Source organism: Trachymyrmex septentrionalis, unplaced genomic scaffold, assembly GCF_001594115.1.
Source record: "Trachymyrmex septentrionalis isolate Tsep2-gDNA-1 unplaced genomic scaffold, Tsep1.0 scaffold25, whole genome shotgun sequence".
Lineage (NCBI taxonomy): Eukaryota > Metazoa > Arthropoda > Insecta > Hymenoptera > Formicidae > Trachymyrmex > Trachymyrmex septentrionalis.
Window position 1 is genome coordinate 1,991,615 of NW_017305408.1, and position 20,667 is coordinate 2,012,281.

Here is a 20,667-nt window from a genome sequence, read left to right on the forward strand (position 1 = left end):
AAGGCAGAGAGAGAGAGAGAATCTAATCTAAGAACAAGGTGCATGGGAAGTGATCAAATCGGAGAGAGAGAGCGGTAGGCGCGAACTGAGCTAAGGCTTAGTGAATATTCTTACACTGTAACGGAGGGTCAGTGGGAATGCTGTCCCGGTAGCTGGAGTGATGGAGAGAGTGTTGGTGGTGGTGGTGGTCCGTTCAGGTTCAGGCAGATGGGGGGTAGTTGTCTTACCATGCTGGAGCCAACCTGCTGCAGTAGCCCGAGCCCCTGCTGCGACGATGTCGAGGACACGGACGGCCGTCTCGAGCCGCGAATACTGTTCAGGCTTGAACTGAGCAGATAGGGCACGCTGCTACTTGTGATCGGCATTCCCTGCGAACAGATCTCGATTTTATTCGGATGGCCCCACGCACGGAAAAATATTCTATCGCTAAGAAAAACGATTGCTCAATTTACTTTCTTCCTTCTAAGTCTTTAACACAGAATGTCTAACTTCTTCTTGACCAATAATCTTAAAATATATTTATATATCATAATTACATATAATTGTATAAAACATTTTTTTCCCGAATTATTACAACTTTTAGGGGGAAAAAAAAAAGGAAAAACTCATTATCTAAAAACAAGAATTAATTTTCTTTTGAAGAATATTTTAAAATTAATCGAAAAAAAAACGACTGGGTATAACAAATCGAATTTGTTTTAATTTACTGTAATAATCTTGATCAAAGTATTACACTAGAATTCGCAATATATTTCGAATAAATTTGAACAGATTTGTGAATATATGAATTTTTGACATATTTATTAAAACAGGTAATTATTACTTGCATACAGTATGTATTTTTCTTTGTGCACCTGTAATTCCTATACAGCATAGAATAGCTTGCAGCAATTTTTGCATCAATTGCAATACTGTTGGAATAATTTGTGCTGTACGAATCGCTATCGAAATTACCCATCGCCAAAATTACGCGATTTATGCGCGAGAGGCAGAAGAGAGAGAGAGAGAGAGAGGGGGGGGGGGAAACAAATTTCTCGATCGTTAAAACTCATGATCGTTAAAACTTTGCGCGTAAATCTAATTTGCGATTCCGCCCGCCTATACTCTGTTAATATTCCGCGCATTAATACGCCGCGCGGCGGATCAATTAACAACTCCGATTTATTTCTGCTTTACGCCGTCTGTGTGATCAATAGGAGGTATTCGCTTTTATAGATGGCAGGTGGTTTTCCGATTGTTCCGAAGAATGTTAGTAGGTCATGCTAGTTTAAGCTTCAATGCGGTCCTGCGCTATTTAATTATTTAATATATGTAATTTTCGAAATTAAAAAAAAATACGTTAAAAATTCTCTATGAAAGGAGACTCGGTTCAGTACACGGTCCTTTCGCGTTTCACGACCGCAGGCGATTGTTCGACTTTATTATTCGTATCAATTTTTAACGTCATGTATATTTCTTTTATATTTCACTTTTTTTTATTATTATTATTATTATACGAGTCGCGTAGCGGCGACATCGTTTCGCAGAAAGTGCAAATTATAGTAGGCGTGGAAGATACGTATGCAATGTACATACCGTGGGCGGGGATAAATTAATATTGGACCCGCGTCGTTCCTGGGGACCGATGCTGGAGTGCCGACGGATCGGCGGCGGGCCGGTGCCTGGCGTCCCGCCCGGCGAGCTCGCGCAGGACGGCGCTATCCGTATCTTCGGTGTCATCAGGGTGTTGTCCGACAGTCGTCTGCTGGTGAACGTATTGGCGACTCGCAGGAAATTACTGTCGTTGGCCGAGGGCGAGTTGAACCATCCGCCGAACATCGCTAAACAGACCGCGTTGCGTACGGTTAAATCGTCGATCTCTAGAAACGCAATCGCGCTTTCTTCCACCGAGGAAAAATTAAAGAAATATTTTACACGGAGGGGGAAGGCCAGGAAAAGAGAGGCCCGTCATCCTTCACTTACCAGCCATCGAGCTTTTCCGCGCCATATTTTCCGCGGACGCCGTTGAAATGGATCCTGCGTGCAGGGAAAACGTTCGTTTTAATATCCGTAAACTGGGATCGCTTGAATCCTTGGAGGACCGTTTCCGTAAATATTAAATTAGCTTAATGGTACCATCCCCCCCCCCTCTCCCGTGCTTCGATCTTCCAGGACTCTCTTCGAGGACTTTTCTGTCACTCGAAGGAGTCGAAGTTTTTTTATTAAATAACCGCTCAGCCGGCTCAGCTTAGCTAATATTTATGGAAACCGTCCACCAGAGTGCTATCTCACTGTGGAAGAAAAGTGTCGTAACCCTTTTAACTGTTACGGATGTGTTGAAAAGGAAACATTAGACCTCATTACAAATTAATCCAAGACAACGAGAGGGAAGTTTGAAAAAATTCAGTCTCTTGACACAAAGGATATCACGTTGCTCAAAGGATTTCTCTTGGAAAAGACACCAGAGTCTAATATTTCTGTCAATGTTCGCACCAATGCTATTCTTTCTGGCCATGTCCTCGGCCGACGAGGTCTTGCGTTGCTCGATGCGCAAATTGGGAATGTTAAACGCCGGCACGTGTACGTTGTCGGTGCTGTATTGGTGTCGCAAGGGTCGAGACTTGTCGGGGCTCGGTAAAGAGAGATTGTCGAGCGTCAGCTTGTTTCTCTGATTTCTGCAATTTAAAAAAATGAGGGAGAGCCCGCGCGTTATGGAAATTCCGAAGATGCCTATATCGATCGATAGTTGCGCAATATTAATTAATTAGCAACCGCAATATTCGTTAATTATACGAAGTGCTCCACGTTGCAATCGCGTTAAGTGGCGTAAATAAGATCTTTTGAACAGTCGAAACAACGATAAAAAGAATTATGGGAAACAGGAATTAATTATGATGTAAAAAGATTAGATATTCTTTCCTATAAATTTTACATTGAGCGACTCCCGATTGGATATACGTAAACAGTCATTAATATTTTACGAGTTGAAAAATTCTTTAATGATTTTACCTGCCATTACTTTATATAATTATTCATTTATTTTCACAATGATTATTAATTATAAGCCGCCAGGGAATCATTATTCCGCACTCCTGTTTACCGAATATATATACTACTACGATCTTAGCTTTAATTGAAACTTGCCTCTCAATGTTGTTCAGCATATCCTGCAGTACCTCAAGAAGCAATATGAATTGCTCGAGATTCAGCTTTGGATTCACGGTTTGCGGTAATAGAGAAGGCATTGCATGCGTCGCCATCCAATTCACTGATAACCCATATTTCTTATCGGTCAGCATCAACCTGTAAATATCTGAAATACGCGAAGAGAAACGAGAATAATTAAATGCGTGTCTAAGTAACGACCGCTTCTTTCTTTTTAGAATGAATATTTATCTGTCCCTATGGATACTATAACCCCCGTGTTTTTCCTTTTTTCATTTTCTTTATTTTCCTGTCTCGAATCGTATTACATTATGTATTAAAACGTTCCCTAGCTGATATCTATCCTCTTACTGACAGCCAATAAGAATATTGGACTACAAAGTTTTTGAGATTATTATAGAAGACATTTCATGTCACAATCTAGAGGCGAATGTATTGAAATATATTCGAAAAGAACGGTTTTATCGACGTAACTAAAAACTGAGCTGCATACAGATCTAAAAATAATTTTGCTGGATCATATATCCATCATTAAAATAATTATTAAAACTCTTAAACGTTGATGACAATGCTTTGACATTTTAAGAATAATTTCAGCATCCTGCTTAACTATTTTGATAGGTCAAATAAAGTTATTTTTAGCGTATCTAAAATTAAATTTTTAATTAATCGACTAAAGGGCGCAACGCTAATTTTTCATTAGCGAGATAAAATTTTTTTATTCACAATATATAAACATAGTACAAGTGAATTAGATTTTTAAGTACTTCAGCAAAACTGTTCCTTCCGCGTAGGAAATTTTTTTTTAATCGCTTGTCTCAACAGATAAAAATAGAAAGATAAAATCGCATTTTGAAACATCTTCCAAGTGCTTTGATTTAATTTTGCTTTCATGAGTTTTTATTTCAATTACAGTGAACATTTTAATACTATTATATAATTAATGTAATTTAATATGATTATAAGTTAACACTGTTCAGCTGGTAAAGCAACAATTGATCGGTCGGGATATGATTTCTATTAAATGCGCGCGCGTATATAAATCCACGTGTATTCGCCTTTACTTCCACTTACTTACAACCCGCACGACGATCTCGGGTTCTTGCAGCTTGATTTTACAGAGCAGCGGAAGAATGCAATCGATGATCTTCTGCTTCTCAAGACGGCTTAGGATGCATGGAACCACATCCATGAGCACCCGAGCGTTCGCCGAATTATTTTCGAAGGCGTCTAGTAGTTTCGGCAGCACCACGTTACGTATGGCATCATCTTCGAGACGATTCGTCACGTGTGCCACGGCCACGAACGCGGCCGTCTGACGAAACGAATGAATTGTTGATGCGACAACATTTTTCGATGACTTCGCATATTTATGTGATCTTTTGCATACGAACTGTTATATCGTTCAGATATACGTAGGTCAAGAATATTATCACTACGAAAATTCTGAATACCGTAAAAAAGTGTCGATGAATTGAAATAGAATTTAGAAGAGAGATGTATGTCAAATTAAGAATACATATCAAAAATTTGAGGACAATTATTAAAAAGAAAGGTTAATGAGAACCGAATCTCGGTGCGTAAAATAAATGAATTAAAAACGTTCCGGTTTTCTCCTCTCCGCTTGGCCGTTATCTTGGAATTCATAGTTTATTCAGCTTACCAACCGGCCGTGGTTGACATTAATTCAATTTTGAAGTCGAATTTTCGAATCCAAGATCGATCTCGGTTTGAGAGCGTAAATTTAATTTTACTATATGTAAAATACTCCAACTCTTACCGAAATTTCCAAATTTATGTATCTTTAATAAATACTTATGATTAATTTATTTTACGTACCGAAATTTAGCTCTCTTTTTAATTATTGCTTTTTAAATTTCAGAGTCCTATTAATCCTTCGCTAAAAATTATATTCAATAAGACAGTAAGATATTCGAAAAATGTAAATATAATGTTTCAAACATTAGAGTTTGGTTTCTGCAATTAATGGATCGCTATTTATTTCACGAATAGTGAAATCGCAGTAACGTTTCCCTTTTTCCCTGTGTTTACTCACCCGCACTTGAATGGTCGAATTTTCAAAGGACATGTACAGCATCGCGAGCACCTCGCGTTCGTATTCCTGGGGCGTCTTCTCCAGGATGATGTGCAGATTTTCCAGCAGGGTGACGGTTCCCTGAATCGACTTTCGATTGGTGAAGAGAGGTCTGCGGGAGCGAAGGAAAGAGAGAGAGAGAGAGAGAGAGAGAGAGAGAAACGGAAGAGAGGGTGAGATGAGACGTGCCTATTTCGCGCGGTCTCGCGCTCATTTCCGCTCTCGTTCTGTATGTAATACGTACTTAAGCGTGGGAAACACGATCCGTTCGTATTCCTCCTTCGTGCTGCTCTGGACAATGTACAGCATGGGCTGCAGCACGGCCGACAGCACTTCCTGCGTCTGCAGCTCCGCGTGAAGATACGTCCAGATGTGCTGATACCAGAGTTTCTGCACAAAACGGAGAACGTTTGTGTGACACGCGACATTTCGCGGAGGCACGTACGATTAGATGAATTGGAATTTGGATCACAGTGTAAACGTACGGCGCAATCTGTGGCATATTGTAAAATAATGCGATGAGCTAAACATGTTAATCTCTTGAGATATCGTAATGTTTATTTCAATTCGACGACATTGCCCGTTGAAGTTATTCAATTCTATCGACGTCATCTGACATCGGATTTACATAGTAATGCATATATCAAATTTGAAAAAAAATTAAATTCCATGTATCAAAATTTACGTTTAGCTCTCTTTTTAATTATTGTTTTTTAAATGTAAGAAGCCCTATTAATCCTTTGCCTAAAATTAGAATCATTAAGACAGTAAGATATTCGAAAAATGTAAATATAATTTTTCAAATATTAGAGTTTGGTTTCTGCTTCCATCTTTCATTGGTATTAATGATTTGAAAAAAAAAATTAATTTGTGTATGAATTATACTTATTAAACATATTCTTGAATTGAATTTAAAAGAAATTCTTTTAACATGGTTCCAATAAAATCAGGTCCAAAGGTGTTAAAAAAAGGAAGAGCATAGCCAATCAATCTTTTGCTTATCATGGAAAATTCATTGCATTATTCTATCGAAGATCTCATTTGCTCCACTAAACGTTTTAACATTTCTTCTTCACGTCTCTATAATAATCTATCGGAAATCTATTGGATTCGCCCGGAATTACGGAAAGGATGTTCTCGGTGCATTAAAATGCAGAAAATGAACTCTGAGGGATTATAGTAGAATAATTAGCAAAAAGCGGATTACCATTATTATAAAATGAGAAGAATTGTGAGGCATCTTCGATAAGCATTTCAAAGGAATATACATACATTATGATTTATATCAAGATTCAAGCTAGCCTTTAGATGGCCGGTTCTTCGTTCCAATTCTTCGCGATTCTAATTCACTCCAAGCCCATCCTGAATATATATATATATATATATAACGTCATGACATTTGCGTGTACCTTTGGCATATACGGCAGAAGTTCTCTTAAAGTCGTCGTGTAAAAGTGCTCCTTCTGATGTACGTCCTTCATCTTGCTGACGTCGAGAAATTGCAGAGCGTGCACGAATGGGTCTTGAAAGAACTTGATCATGGTCAAAACTTGCGCAGTCGGTCTCTGCTTGGGGTCCTTGTGCAAAAGTCGCGTCACAGCTTCTCGAAGTGGTATCGGTATCAGTGGCAAAAGAACGGCAACTTGATCGTCAAGCTAGTATAGAAAGCGACAATCTAACGACTCTCTTCAGCATTACTTCCTTACTTTTCTCTTTTGCTTTTCGAAACGTTCGGCGGAATTGCGATCGAAGTGCCGTTTACACAACGATAGAAAAAAAAAAAAAACAGGAAAGAACAGTTTTGCTAAAAGTATCTAAAAATTCAGCTAGATACGGATCGTCAAAATAAAAGAACGTATTAAACTGATTGCTAGAATATTAAAATTTTTTGCAGCATTGCCATCGTCCAAGAGAGACTCTTTCTTTCGATTCTTAACGTCAATAAACATTCAAATTTTGTAAGAGAAAAAAGAAATCACCATTTTAACTTTCGTGTGACGTGTCAAAATAAGGTTATTTTGATTTTCTCTTAACTTGGTGCATTCCTCCAAGTAACGTTTAAACATATCCTATATAATTATTTTATGAACGAACAAGATTATTTTCAGATCTGCTCGATTCTGTCTAGCTCGATTTTTTGACGCTTCAGCAAAAGTTCTTTCTCCGTGAACTCACAACTTGAGGAAGCGCAACTGAAAGGAACAAAGTTTATTTACGAAGATCAGAGCGATGAGAAGGCGAAGAGAGATTCCGTGTCTCTCGAGAGTTAAATACTTTTAAAGATCATCCTATGATTTCTTCGCGTCCTTTCGAAGGGAATATCGTCTCGCCTGCGTCTCGCGAACGGATTGACTTACGGTCTCGAGTTGCTTGAGATAATCCGAGCAGCTGTGATTCGCCTGTATCAGTGGCCGGCCCTGATTGTAAATCGCGCATATCGTCATCCCTAGGCTGTACATGTCGCTGAAGAAGCTCCCGAGCTTTTTCTGCTGCACCTCTGGCGCTGTAACATGTTGCGCGGCCGCGTGTTACAAACAAATCCCCAGTCGACGAGGTGCGAGAAGGATCATCAACAATGCAAATATGCAGGAAATCGTATCGCATCGCCACGTGCGGAAAGCTATCTCAGTAATTTTCGGAAAGCTCGCTATGGCTCGATCGAAGCTGCCGGATGGAAAGCAGTAGCCCGTTTTATCACTGAAGTTCGAAGTTAATGAAGTTTCTTGCATAAATCCGATCCCGTTGACGCCACCGAATTATTTATTTTCTTTTTTCTTGCACGCGTAAGCAAGTCTATTTTTTTTTAATATGTAGAATAAACTCGCTTTACATTTTACATTTGATCGGAGTTTATCGAATGTATTTTTGATTATAAAACAGAGTTCACGTTGTGTTATTGTGACGACTGTATAATTAGATTTCTATTTTCGTTGCACGTTTAACGTTAAATACGAAATTGCTTTATGTAACCGAGAATCGTAAGGGAAACACGGGACGAAAAACAAACCGCGTTAAATATTAATAAATGTACGCTCGAAATACAGATTTACATCTTTTCGATTGTACGGAGAGATTGATTTGCCTATTTCTATCACGCTAAAGAGAGAGATTCCCTGTAAAGGTATATTTATACAAAACGTTGGTTTATAGAAAAACCATTTCTATTTATGGACTGAGAGCTGCTTCTTTTCATACGAGAGATCGAGAACGCATTCAACGTGTTAAACGTTAAGGAAAGATAAATCTGATTTTTATCAAATTTGCAAGGCTCGTAAAATACGTAGGTACTAAAAGCGGCTTTCCCAGCGTGGGTGTGCGTTAACGACAACCTTTACGATGTCTCACCTATGTAATCGAGATTCGGCTGAGTCATTTTTGGCATGTGCTTCGTCCATGACTGCACGGTTATCGGTATTTCCTTGGCACCCTCTAACAAGCGAAATATATTCTGACTAAAACTGCAGCGTAAAAAGGTCGCGCATCTATCTTTTTTAACCTTCGATATCACGTCTAACCGATACGTCGTTTACCTTTCATCGATTTTATTTCTACTGTATAATATATTAGTACACAAGCCGCAATGTGTACAAGGAAATAATTTCAAGATTTAATGACTCCCAATCCTTCAAATTTGCTAATATAATTTTGTCATTGTACAGGGTGTTAGTTAAGTATTCTTTGGTTTATTTCAAGTAAAAAAGTCTATATAAACCATGTGTCCTAAATGATTTAGTTTCCGAAATAAAACAATTTTAACGCGTAGTAATAATCTGTTTATTCGAAAGAAATACAGCTCGAAAATTAATATAGTCAAAAATTAATCAAAAACAGGCCTCAGTTCTTCTGATGAAATAAAACAATTAGATGAATTGTTGAAAATGTCCACCTTGCGCCATGATACATTCATCGAGCCTTCTTCTCAAAGATACCAGGTGTGTTACGTATTGTCTCGCATGAAGCAACTATTCGATTCCTCAAATCATTCTCATTCTCAATTGGGGTGGTATAAACCAATGATTTCAGATGCCCCCAAAGGAAATAATCCAAAGGATTTAAGTCTGGTGAAGGCTTTGACTTTGACTTTGTCACTTTGTTTACGGTTGTGCGAATAGTAACTCACGTGGAAGCAAGGCATATTTATGCAGGGAGATATCTCCACCGCAATTTACCGTTTCGTCAAACATTCGCGAACATTCACCTGTATTTCGGAAACTAAGCCGTTCAGGACACATGTTTATATGGACTTTTTTACTTGAAATAAACCGAAGAATCGCTCTGTTGAGTATGGCAGCATAGTTAACTAACACCCTGTATATTCATTTATCGATGAATTATACTTTACCGTATTTGCCTTTCGATAGTTTGATGAAAGATAATGTTTTAATTGATGAAAAGTGGGTGATATACTTACTAAAAATGGATAGACTTCGATTAGTGTCTCTATCCTTAGTACGAAGGATGACGAGATTAGACTCACCGATAAACTCGAACCCCGATAACTTCCACGTGCCTCTTTTTGTGATAATGATGCTCGTCGGGCAAACGTTTCTATGGAGAAATTTACAGTTGCCGTGAAGAAATAATAGGGCTTCCGTGATCTGCAAAACGTAAGCAATAAAAAATTCATAAATCCCGCTACCTGGAGACCGGACTCTAGTTTTTTTCATTCCAATATTATTTTTAATAACGTCTCATATACTTTTCGATGTTGTTCCTCTATTAAGTTAATTTTTACGCTTCAAATAATTTTTCAAAGTAAAAATGGTAAATAGTCTAATAATTAGCCCTTTTCACTTTTTTCACATTTCTGTTTTGTTTTCGGTAACGGCACGAATTAGATATATAGAATTACCTTTCGAAAGACATAAATGCAAATTCGAATCATTAAACTGAGTTACTGAACGCGATCGCTATTAGACAACGGCAAGTCTAACTCGTGGTTTGAGAGAGTTGACGGCATTAGATATTCTATTACGCTCCCTCGTAATACATTCTATTATGTAAACTATTGTACATCGAAGCGCGGCACCGCCGCGCCGTGATGGAGATGATTTCGCGTGGTTACAAGCGGGAACTCGTTTTTGAGAAAATTCACTTTGACCTTCCTCTCTCTCTCTCTCTCTCTCTCCCTCCCTTTCATTGTCCCTTTCGTTATTGCACGCATGCGCTCGGATTCGACTTAATTTTCCACAACGCGACCCCGTTATCGCATCTACGCGCTTATGATTCCATGCTTACGCACAATGTCACGGTCATACATGCGTACTCGTACATTGAAATTGCCTCTCCTCTATTTGCTATTATATAGGTACCGTTTAGATCTAATTTCGTGCTGCAACGTACGCGCTGCATCGTTACAACGTAATATCACAAGGATAGTAGTTTTTATGGAAATCTTCGATCGCGTGTCTAGAGAAAAAAGAGGTGGAGAGAGAGAGAGTACGTAGAAAAAAGCACAATGGCGATATTGTAATAACACGAGTATAAGCTTAAAAACACATCACTTTGTTCCTCTTCTCCGTACTCTTGTTTCATATGACTTAACTGCTAATGGACGAACTCCATTATCGGTGCCCCGGATTTGAGGTCGCAAAGTCCGCGAGAGTAGATACGATAGACAAAGAGAGGTTTCCGGAAATCGAGGTATACGTAGCAAAGGAGAAAGTAACAATTATCTTTTTTCACATGTTTTTTAATCATCGTGGATCCCGAGAACGATCCACTGAAATTTTTGTATTAATTTACAAAACCGGAATATTTTAGAAAGCAATACATAACATTATGTAAAAAAAATTAATACAAAAATGTAGCACTAACACAATTTCTAAGCAAACTATGGAAACATATATATTTATATTTTTTTTTTTCAAAAAAATTAGCACGTATCTATCTTATTTATTCATTTTTAGAGTTTACGTTTTAAAGCACCATCGTTTTTATGTTATTTGTCCACTTATTCATAAATTATTTTTGACACTATAAAATGTTGAATATCAATTTAACAAACTATTTAAATAACATAATCGCATTATGTTAAATTCATTACTCGAATTTATTAAAAGAATCAACATAAAGTTTTTTTTTTTTTTTCAACAAAAAACCTGCGTGAGTGAAGCTGATTTTAACACAAAATAAAAAAAACATCTTTTACCACGCTGGGTCTCCTTAAATATTTTTTTCGCGAAATTTTTGCCGAGGCACGAATTTGAATTTTATAATTTTCACAGAGATGAATTTTGATTCTCATAGAGATAGAAAAATTATGAAATGTTTTCAAAGCCCAATTAGGGAATCTATTGCCCCCGGAAATGTGTATCACGTCGGTGGTCGTCCCCCCTTTGTCGTCAACGTCGCCGCTCTCTTACCTGTAGAAGCCCGTACTTGACCTCCAGTTCGAGCAGCTCGTACTCCTTGACGAAGGTCGAACGGTGGCTGGTGGTCGGCGGGTGGCTCTGCTTGCCCATCGGCCCCGAGGATTGCGCCGCGAGCGTGTTTGCCAACTGCTCCTTGTACGCCAGGACGTTCGCTAAGCTGGCGAGGACCGGCTCCGACGCGAAGGCCAACGTGTCCGCGCACTCCTCCACTTTGTACGCCTACATCGCCGGTGAAATATAGCGCGTGATCGATGTACGGAGTGGCTCGGCGAAAACGCTCGAATTTGCGATATAATCCGCATTGATCGAAATATCTCGAGTGAATTCACGTGCCGCGAATACCTTGCGTAGTATGCGCACGTACCTGAAGAAGCTTCGGATGCGAGTACCGCTCCATTTGTGCGGCGCCCGCGCGTAGGATGTCCGTGACCGTTTCCCGGCGTTTCGGCTTGTGCAGCTTCTCCACGGATCGTTTGTCGAACAGGAAGATCGAGACCTCCTGCGAGCGAACAAAATGCTTGCGTTCATCTTCTATCCGCTATCGTCGCCCTCTACGAATCGTAAGCTCGATATTCAAACACGTGACTCTCTTGCACTGAGAGAAAGAAGTGGTTGCAATTATAATAATAATTTAAACGTAATTTATAGTCATCTCTATTTAGAATAATTATATATTTATAGTTGCCAAGCAAATGTAGTCCATTTTTGTTTTTAAATGTATCTTTCATTTATTATATTATCTCATAAATAGTAAGCGAATATTAAAAAATAATTGTATTCACTATAATTGCAATTGCATTTGCTAAATAAAAACATTTATTTTGTTTATTATTTATATCTTGATTGTATTATCTTGAATATATTTTTTATTAATATTGAAATTGTTATAAATTACGATATAATTTTTTCATATTTGAGAGAACATTATACATATAAGATTATTATTATTATTATACTAGCATTACAGCAATAATAATAATCATACAAATGAAATTACCAACCATAATTATTTTAATCATGCAATTGTAGTCTCAAATATTGAACAATTTGAATAATTTCCCTGAATTATCAAAGTAATTATGTAGAAAACTTAATGAGTGATGCTGTAAAAAATTTGATATTCTAACAGCCTGAACGTTCTACATAATTATTTTGGTTGGATGGTCTAAAAAGTTAATGCTTTTGAGGCTTTCACGGGTATTTTTTAGACAGAAGCTGCATTTCGCGAAATATCTCCGTATCCAGATCCATTATTAGAGTACCACGTTTCGTGAATATTGCAGCTTAATTCATCAAGGCGAGGAACAGCCTTGCTGAACAGATACTGACTTGCTCCTTCAAAGTCCAAAACAATTATTTTTTCAGATCTCTATCTAGTTAAATTTTTAGATACTCCTTCTATAAAGCCATTCTTTCCATGCATTTACACATCAGATAGATTCAAAATCGAATGAATTATACTTTATTCTCGCATTTGAATCCCTCCAAAAGTGATTTTCCAAATCTGATCAATTCAAATCTAATCCGCGATTCGATCATCTCTCTTTTTATTTTATTATCTGGACATCGTTAAAGTCGCACCGTTAAAAAAATAGGAAACTAAATCACGACGGTTAAAGTCAATCGTCGATAGGAATCGTTGAATCATCCATCGATATCCCAAGTAATCTCTTTTGACGTCAATAGCTAGTCATTTTAAATCATTGACCTTACGTTACCTATTTAAAATGTAATAACCGTCTTTTTAAAATAATGACGTCATTTATTTATCCATTCGAGGGGCTGTGTTCCAAATTTATTACCAGCGCTGAAAATTTATGTGCACTATAGATCTTCAGTACTGGCAATTAATTTCGAAATACAGCTTACGAGATATTTACAACGTTGTACTTACTAACGTCGGATGACCAATTGACGATGTACTAGTGACATTATTAGTGATCAGTTAATAACGTTATTTATTTATGCCATTAAAAACATGAAAATAACGTTGGGTTACGACGTTATATAGTTATAAGAAATTCACGTCCTTTTTACGATGATTAAACGTCAGATTCATCATTAATTAGTCATTCTTCGCATAAAAATACCTAATTAATGACGTCAAATAGACGACACCTTACTACCTGGGATCGTTTTGACGTTAAGAAAATAGAAAAAACATGAGCAATAAGAATCTTATTTTAGACCGTATGTGGAGAATTGATAAACTAGAAGCCAACACCCAGAGAAAAGGTTTCTTCGATTTAAAGATATGTTTCTTTGCTGTACGGTTAAAGGAAACATTTCTTTCATTTGTGAACAACATTTCCTTGATTTAAAACATTATTCTTTTAAATCGAATAAAATTTATTTGATTTAAAGAAATTATGTTCGAATCAATTAACAATTTTCTTCGATTTAAAACAATAATGTGCGAATCAAAGAAACGACGTTCGCAAATCAGAGAAATTTTTTCAATTTTTTTACCGTATACCAAAGATACATTCCCTTAAATCGAGGAAATCTTTCTCCGGGTGTATACCGATCGAAGCTGGATCTTTAAATGCTTAAATTCAGTGTGAAGCGTATATATGTACATATTCTAAAAAAAACATGAGCAAACGGCTCGTAAGGAAGTCACAAGGGTGTCAACAAAAAAATCAAAATGTCTTTATAATCAAATGTCAATAAACGTTATCACTTTGACTTTCAAGACGTCGAAGTGTAAAGTCATTTTGACTTCCTCTTCACTTGTATCCCTTGGGGGGAGGCGGGGGGAGGGGGGGAGTTTCCCCGCGACAAATTACCATCCTGTCCTTTTTCCGATAGCCATCGTATATGCGCCAGACGTTCTCCGGTCCGGCTGTGGCGGACTGCTTGCCGATCTCGTACGTGTTGCGTATCGGATCGGGCAGCAAGTCGCACGGCGCCGTGCTGCTGCCTCTGGATTTCGCGAACATGCTGAGCCAGCCAGCCAGAGGCTCCGGTGGAATCAGCGTCGACCTCGCCCGTTTATTATCTGCCAAAATCGAAATCATGTCGACCGCGCTATTATTTTGTCGCTTTCGAGAAAGAGGGGACTGAACGAGGAGGGGGAGGAGGGGAAGGGGGGGGGGAGGATGGCGAAATATCGGTGTAATATCGGGAGAGCGATCTCTATGGTCGTTCGTGATGATAGGTACAATGATGGTATTTCCCCTCGTCAAGGTTCGTTTTTTCCTGTATCTGTGACACGCGAAATCGGATTCATGAAAATTACATTGATTTTAAACATCACTCTTATCGCATACCTTTGTTACGCGGAAATTTTTGTAAATTGACGCGACCAAGCGAAAAATCGACGAAACGAGAGGGATTCGCTCCGCGAAATTGTGAATCTCCAATATATATTCGCGAGAGAAGGAATTGAAATAAATTCCATTTTGTTCTTTCCTATATCTGTTCCTATATCTGTACACGTATTGTTTTTTTTTTTTTTTTTTTTTTCAATATAGACAATCACGAAAATTACAATAAATTTTACCGAAAATTTAGAAATTACAGAGATTAGTGGGTGAATTTAAATAAATTGAAAGAGAGAGAGAAAGAAGAGATAGGAATATTGTAATCGATATCGTAATCATGTTACGACAAAATTTTTGTAATCTTTATATCACTCAATTAATTCTATATAATTATGTCTGTTCATATAAAATGATTTTGTTTTTATATATTGAAATAAACGAAAAACATTAAAAGAGATTTTCAAGTTATTAAGCGGAATGAAACAAATATGCTGCACGTTCAGTACAATTTATTAGTAATACAACAGCATAACGAACACAGAAATTTTATAAATAATTCCCGAGTTCAATACTGAATATTTAATTTTATAAAACTGAATCCTCTAATATCCTTTAATTAATTTATTTTTGATACAGTATAATAGTTTCATTCGTATTCCATTTCATAAAATTCTAAATTTCTTTTTTATTTTATATTTTTAAAAGACACTGTATGTGATCCGCAATTGATCTCTTTTTCTTTGTGAAGATTTAATTCGAAGTCCCTGCGCTTCGTGATTAATTAAATTTTTTTATCCGCGCTTTGTACGAAATGTCCAAATACGAAATTCTTTCTCAATTGGGGATTGAGTATGTCCGATCGTTATCATCGGCAACTTTTTAATTATCGACACTGAAAGTTGAAATTGAGCGGGAATGAGATTTCGTTGCTCATTTGCAGCGGCTTAATTTGGAAAAAGCGTTTTCATCCCGGTATGTTATATGTTAAATAATCCTGTAAATATTGAACCTAGAATCCTGATATCGATTCGTTGTAATATAACTATTATAGAATTCTGATATCTATTCGTTGTAATGTAACTAGAATATACAACTGTTTACAATCGCCGTTTTCAACCACGAATTGAACATTCCATATGAGGAGATCTCGAGAAACGGGACAAATGATATTTTTTGCGAAGGGAAAGCCCTTCGAACGTTCCTTTTTATATTTGACGATGTGTTGTGAATAGAAGAAACGAAATCGTATTCCTAAACGTGTATAATACAAAATGAGCGCTTTACATATATATAACTGAACTCCCTTTAAAAGTGTAATTGAATAGAGAGGGATGAGAAAGTAAGAAAGAGAGAGAGAGAGAGAAAGAGAGAGAGAGAAAGAGATACGAGGGTCCTTTAACAATTCAAATTTATATGAATTGTCCACGTTTTAATGGTTGACCTTTAAAAATAAATTCACTTTAAAAATAAAATTCATGGAATACTTTGTTTCTCTCTGTAAAATTTATATTTTTGGTATTTGAAAGGTATCACAGCGAACAGTTTCGCAGTTCGCGAGCGAAAGTAACTCGAATCATTTTTCACATAACTTCCATGGTCGAATGGCAGGAATAGAGATCATTTTTGTGTGCTCAGCAGAAAAATACGAGCTTTCTAAAATACCTTTTTACCGGACATTACTCCGGTGACATTGAATATAATGCGCGATTGACGCGAATCGTTGTTAATTATTTAGTTTGTTAGAGAATTCTCTCGCGATTGTGGTTGCGCGAGTGCACATTTATTGTTAGCTGTCCGCTCTTTGCACACGTATATCTTACACACAAATACGTCTTGATTCGTTAAAAGGTAGTCATTACGCATCAATAACGATAATATTCATCTTTCTAACAGCATATATAAGAGTCGCGATTGAAAAAAGAAAAGAGGTAGAAAGGAGGGAAAAAGAGTGAAAGAGTTAGAGAGCGAAAGAGAGAAATCTTCTATTTCTCATTCCTCAAGCTTTTTCTCCTTTCTCGGAGGACTTCCCATGCAGGAAATGTGAATCCTGATAGAGGCGTCCTTCGCTAGAAGGCCGCGTTCGTTTCCTTCCTTCCTCTCCCGTCAGCCACCTGTCCCTTTCGTGAAGAGGAGAGACGCTCCTCTCTCTCTCTCTCTCTCTCTCTCTCTCTCTCTCTCTCCCCCCCTCTCTCTCTCTCTCTCCTCCCCCCTCTCTCTCTCGTGCGCCCACGTTCTCCCGTAGAATTAATACCGTTTCGTGAAATCCTAATCGCCATAAGTTCTCATTGGATTGACGTTAACGGGCGTTATCCGCTCCAGTAAATCGATATTAGCGCACGAGCTGTTAGCGTTAGCAGCTTACGAGCGCAACCCCTCTAATAGTATATCCACGATTTTCGGCACGATACCCCATGGCGATATTATCCTGCCGGATTACCCCGGTGACCCCGATTCTCCTCCATACTATTCCCGTCCATAATTTTTTTTTCTCGCGCGCCGCCTTCGTCGCGCCTTCTCCCGCGCAAAAGCGATCGGGAAATCGCCTGCGTTAGAGCGCGAGAAATTGGATGCGACACTCGGGAAAAAAAAAAAAGTGCGTCCCGATGGAGACCGCGCGAGGTAGACCGAGAGACGACTCTCTTGCGAGAGCCCGAGAGGGTAGTAGATTCGCTGAACGCGGCATTCACGCATTCACGCGTACATCACACGCATGTATACGTACGCATTAGGCAGAAAATGATACGAAAAGACAGAACGATATAGGTCGTGCGGACGGATAGACCGACCGGGAGCGCGAGAGTGTGTGACTCACCTGTTGCCGAACGATATCGGGAAACGCGCGATAGCACCACCACCGCACATAGGCTCTCTCTCTGTGCCGAGAAGAGGCAGAGGAAGTGGAGAAAGAGGAGACACCGCGGCGGCGGCGGCGGCGGCGGCGGATGTGGCTACGACTGCGGCTGTGGCTGTGGCGACGGTGACGGCGGCGGCTGTGAAAAAAAAGAGTCAATAATCGCGCGATCGGTTGATTCGCGTTCGGATTGATACGAAGCGAGAGCGGATCGGAATGAAGTGGAATGAAGCGGATAGGCGCGTGGCGCGCGCGCGATGCACGACGACGAGATACGGATCGAGCTATCGCCGCTCTCGCGCGCGGCTGACACGCGCCCGTGTGGCTCGCGCGGATATGTATGACGCGCGCGTGCGGTGTACGTGTGTACGTGCGTACGTGAATGTGTGCGCGGTCGTACGGCCGCCGCGCCGCGAGATTGATGCGCCGGTGGTTGTATCGCGACTGGCGGTGGACTGGCGCGACCGTAGGCGAAGAGGATCCTGTTATCCTGTAAACAGGCCCTTTCCCGCCCCCCCCCCTCCCGGCTACCGCACCAGCGGCAACGGCGACAGCGTCGACGTCGACGTCGCCGTCGCCGTCGACGGCGGCGACGGTGGCGGAGGACACGCGCCTGCGCGACACCCTCCGCCTCCTGACTTTCCTCCTGACTCTCGACAGGTCCTCGCCCGGCTCCGGGCTCAGGGTGTAGGCCTTGTGCGTTGCCTGGAAATTATAGGTCTGGGTTGCAGGTAGGTAGGTTGGTAGGTTTGTAGGTAGGTAGGTAGGTAGGTGCTGGATATATACGCGGGATATACCTATATAGGCGTGAGAGGAGGATGGGGATTGATTTGAGACACGGGGCTTTTTCCCTCTCGGCTTTCCGACTCAGCTCGGTGTCGAGCGACCGAAAAACCTGCCTGCATCAATACGCATCCCATTGCCCATTCTTTGGTAACCAGAGTAGGTAATCAGAGTCATGAGGCGACGAGCGATTGTCTGCTGAATGACTGACTGATCCGGATGATTGACCTACTAGATGAATGACTGATGCTGTTAAACTTCTCGTTCTTTAATACTCGGTGTCACACATTGCAAGCGCTCTCCAAATTGCTTTACGAAATTTATCTTGACTGAAGACAATTTTCAAGCCTCTCAGTCTCATTATTGCTCCAATAGTGTTTCGTCACTGCTCGAAGTAATTTTAAAACGCGCTTGAATTTTAAAAGGAGGAAGCAGCAATGCAAAAATATGTATATGAATATCGATATAAGTGGGGAATAGCATTTTTTTTGTCGTTATTATCGGAATAATTTTGAAATGTACTTTAATTTTAAAAGTGAAAAAATTGTAATTAAAAAATATATGAATATCGGCATAATTGGGAAACAGTATTCTTCATTTTATCGTTTCTGTCTGGGTGACTTTAAAACGCACTTTAATTTTAAAAGAAAAAAAGTAGTAATAAAAATTAAATAAATATTGATACCATTGGGAACATGTATTTTTTTTTTATCATTACTTTTTATCAGGACAATTTTGAAATGTACTTTAATTTTAAAAGAGAAAAAGCACAGTGATACAAAAATATATAAAATATATAAATATCGAATAACTTTTATGTAGTTTAGAAGGCAGCATTTTTTAAATTTTATATAAGACCCCTCTTTTTTTTTTAAGATACAATGAAAATATCTTATCCCGTAAAATTTATAGGTAGAATTTCGTGCAAGCTTTTACGACGTGTAAATCGGAGATTCGACGTGGAGAGAACACAAGTCTGGAACTTTCGGGTTCGCAAGCCGCGTCCAAAACGGATTGCCTCTCGTCTCACCTCGTTCCCGCGTTGAACTCCTCAGATTTCATCGCGTATAGATTCTGACGTCACGGCGCGGCTCCATCAGAAATACGAGTCACGGTCGCATCTAACTCCGCATTGTGACAAGTTTGTTGCGAGTCAACGAACCAATCGATAGACCGATCTAATTTAGTCGTGATCATGCTATTGTACCGTAGTGCCTATTGTCCGGCCTGATCAGATCTCTTCTATCAGTCCTCTTTGGCTCTTTCCCTGATGATTGTCGGCGTGTCGCTCAACAAATTTATATCGCGATGAGATTTCGTTCTCGCATTAAATCATGCTCGAATTATTCACTGGCGCTCGTTTTCGATTATAATACAATCGTACGTATAATTATATAGGAAGAAGTCACGAGTATGATTTCAGTGTGCGATTTTATGAATACAGACACTTTTGAAGAAGATCAGAAATGAAACTTCAGAGATTATTGAAAATAATTATTTTTTTGATAGATTTTCATATTTTTATTGCCCATTGTATACTTTTATACATAGATATACAGCGACATTTTGTAATAAAAATCGCAAATTTGCAAGTTCCTTTGTACGAATTTGTACGAATACCGCGCGTTTTCACTTTGAAATCTACAATCTTGCAATATTTACTAATATTTTTTCTGCCCGTAAGTAAAGCTTGCTTTACGTATTTGTATTCTGAAAATGGGATTAATCATAAATACAGTTAGAAAAGTGTAAATATTTGCGGGCCCAACATTTGCAGCACGAAAATTTCATTATTGACAGGCGGCGAGTGAAAGCAATTAATGTCTATAGCAGTACGTTCCAACGTTTTTTAGAGCGAATTGTAATTTTAGGTGAATTCTTTAATTTAATGCTGATATTTTCCTCTGCAAGGAAATAGTCACTTCATTGTCGATTTTTTTATCAACGTACGTGTTTAACATGTGTTCCAGGGTTTAAGTTAAAATTGTTATCAAAGTTTAATAAATGATTTTGTCAAAGTTTGTTTCCAATTATCGACTAGTACAAAGTTACAAAGTTTGACGCGCCAAGACCTACCCTGGGAAAAAATGTTTCGTATATAATTAATATGAGAAATTTTATAAAATTATATATAAAATATAATATGTCCATATA

General features: G+C 38.7%; 1 protein-coding gene and 1 long non-coding RNA gene across 2 annotated transcripts in view; one reads left to right on the forward strand and one right to left on the reverse strand.

Moving 5' to 3' along the window:
* The window catches only part of LOC108748903, a 10,614-nt gene extending 1,241 nt beyond the window's left edge, over positions 1 to 9,373 (forward strand). Inside the window, exons 2-3 of the long non-coding RNA XR_001939329.1 lie at positions 5,114 to 5,117; positions 9,307 to 9,373. This is a non-coding gene — a long non-coding RNA (uncharacterized LOC108748903). The remainder of the gene's footprint in view (positions 1 to 5,113; positions 5,118 to 9,306) is intronic.
* The window catches only part of LOC108748902 (SCY1-like protein 2), an 18,577-nt gene extending 836 nt beyond the window's left edge, over positions 1 to 17,741 (reverse strand). The window contains exons 1-16 of the mRNA XM_018487316.1: positions 17,692 to 17,741; positions 14,403 to 14,614; positions 11,978 to 12,112; positions 11,605 to 11,832; positions 9,717 to 9,837; positions 8,585 to 8,668; positions 7,597 to 7,742; positions 6,649 to 6,894; positions 5,484 to 5,629; positions 5,201 to 5,351; positions 4,219 to 4,459; positions 3,124 to 3,292; positions 2,473 to 2,654; positions 1,963 to 2,016; positions 1,576 to 1,820; positions 115 to 368 (exon numbers count right to left, since the gene is read on the reverse strand). Of these exons, the coding sequence (XP_018342818.1) occupies positions 129 to 368; positions 1,576 to 1,820; positions 1,963 to 2,016; positions 2,473 to 2,654; positions 3,124 to 3,292; positions 4,219 to 4,459; positions 5,201 to 5,351; positions 5,484 to 5,629; positions 6,649 to 6,894; positions 7,597 to 7,742; positions 8,585 to 8,668; positions 9,717 to 9,837; positions 11,605 to 11,832; positions 11,978 to 12,112; positions 14,403 to 14,555 (2,541 nt within the window). The 5' untranslated portion in view covers positions 14,556 to 14,614; positions 17,692 to 17,741 and the 3' untranslated portion in view covers positions 115 to 128. The remainder of the gene's footprint in view (positions 1 to 114; positions 369 to 1,575; positions 1,821 to 1,962; positions 2,017 to 2,472; positions 2,655 to 3,123; positions 3,293 to 4,218; positions 4,460 to 5,200; positions 5,352 to 5,483; positions 5,630 to 6,648; positions 6,895 to 7,596; positions 7,743 to 8,584; positions 8,669 to 9,716; positions 9,838 to 11,604; positions 11,833 to 11,977; positions 12,113 to 14,402; positions 14,615 to 17,691) is intronic.
* Positions 17,742 to 20,667: the final 2,926 nt, after the last annotated feature.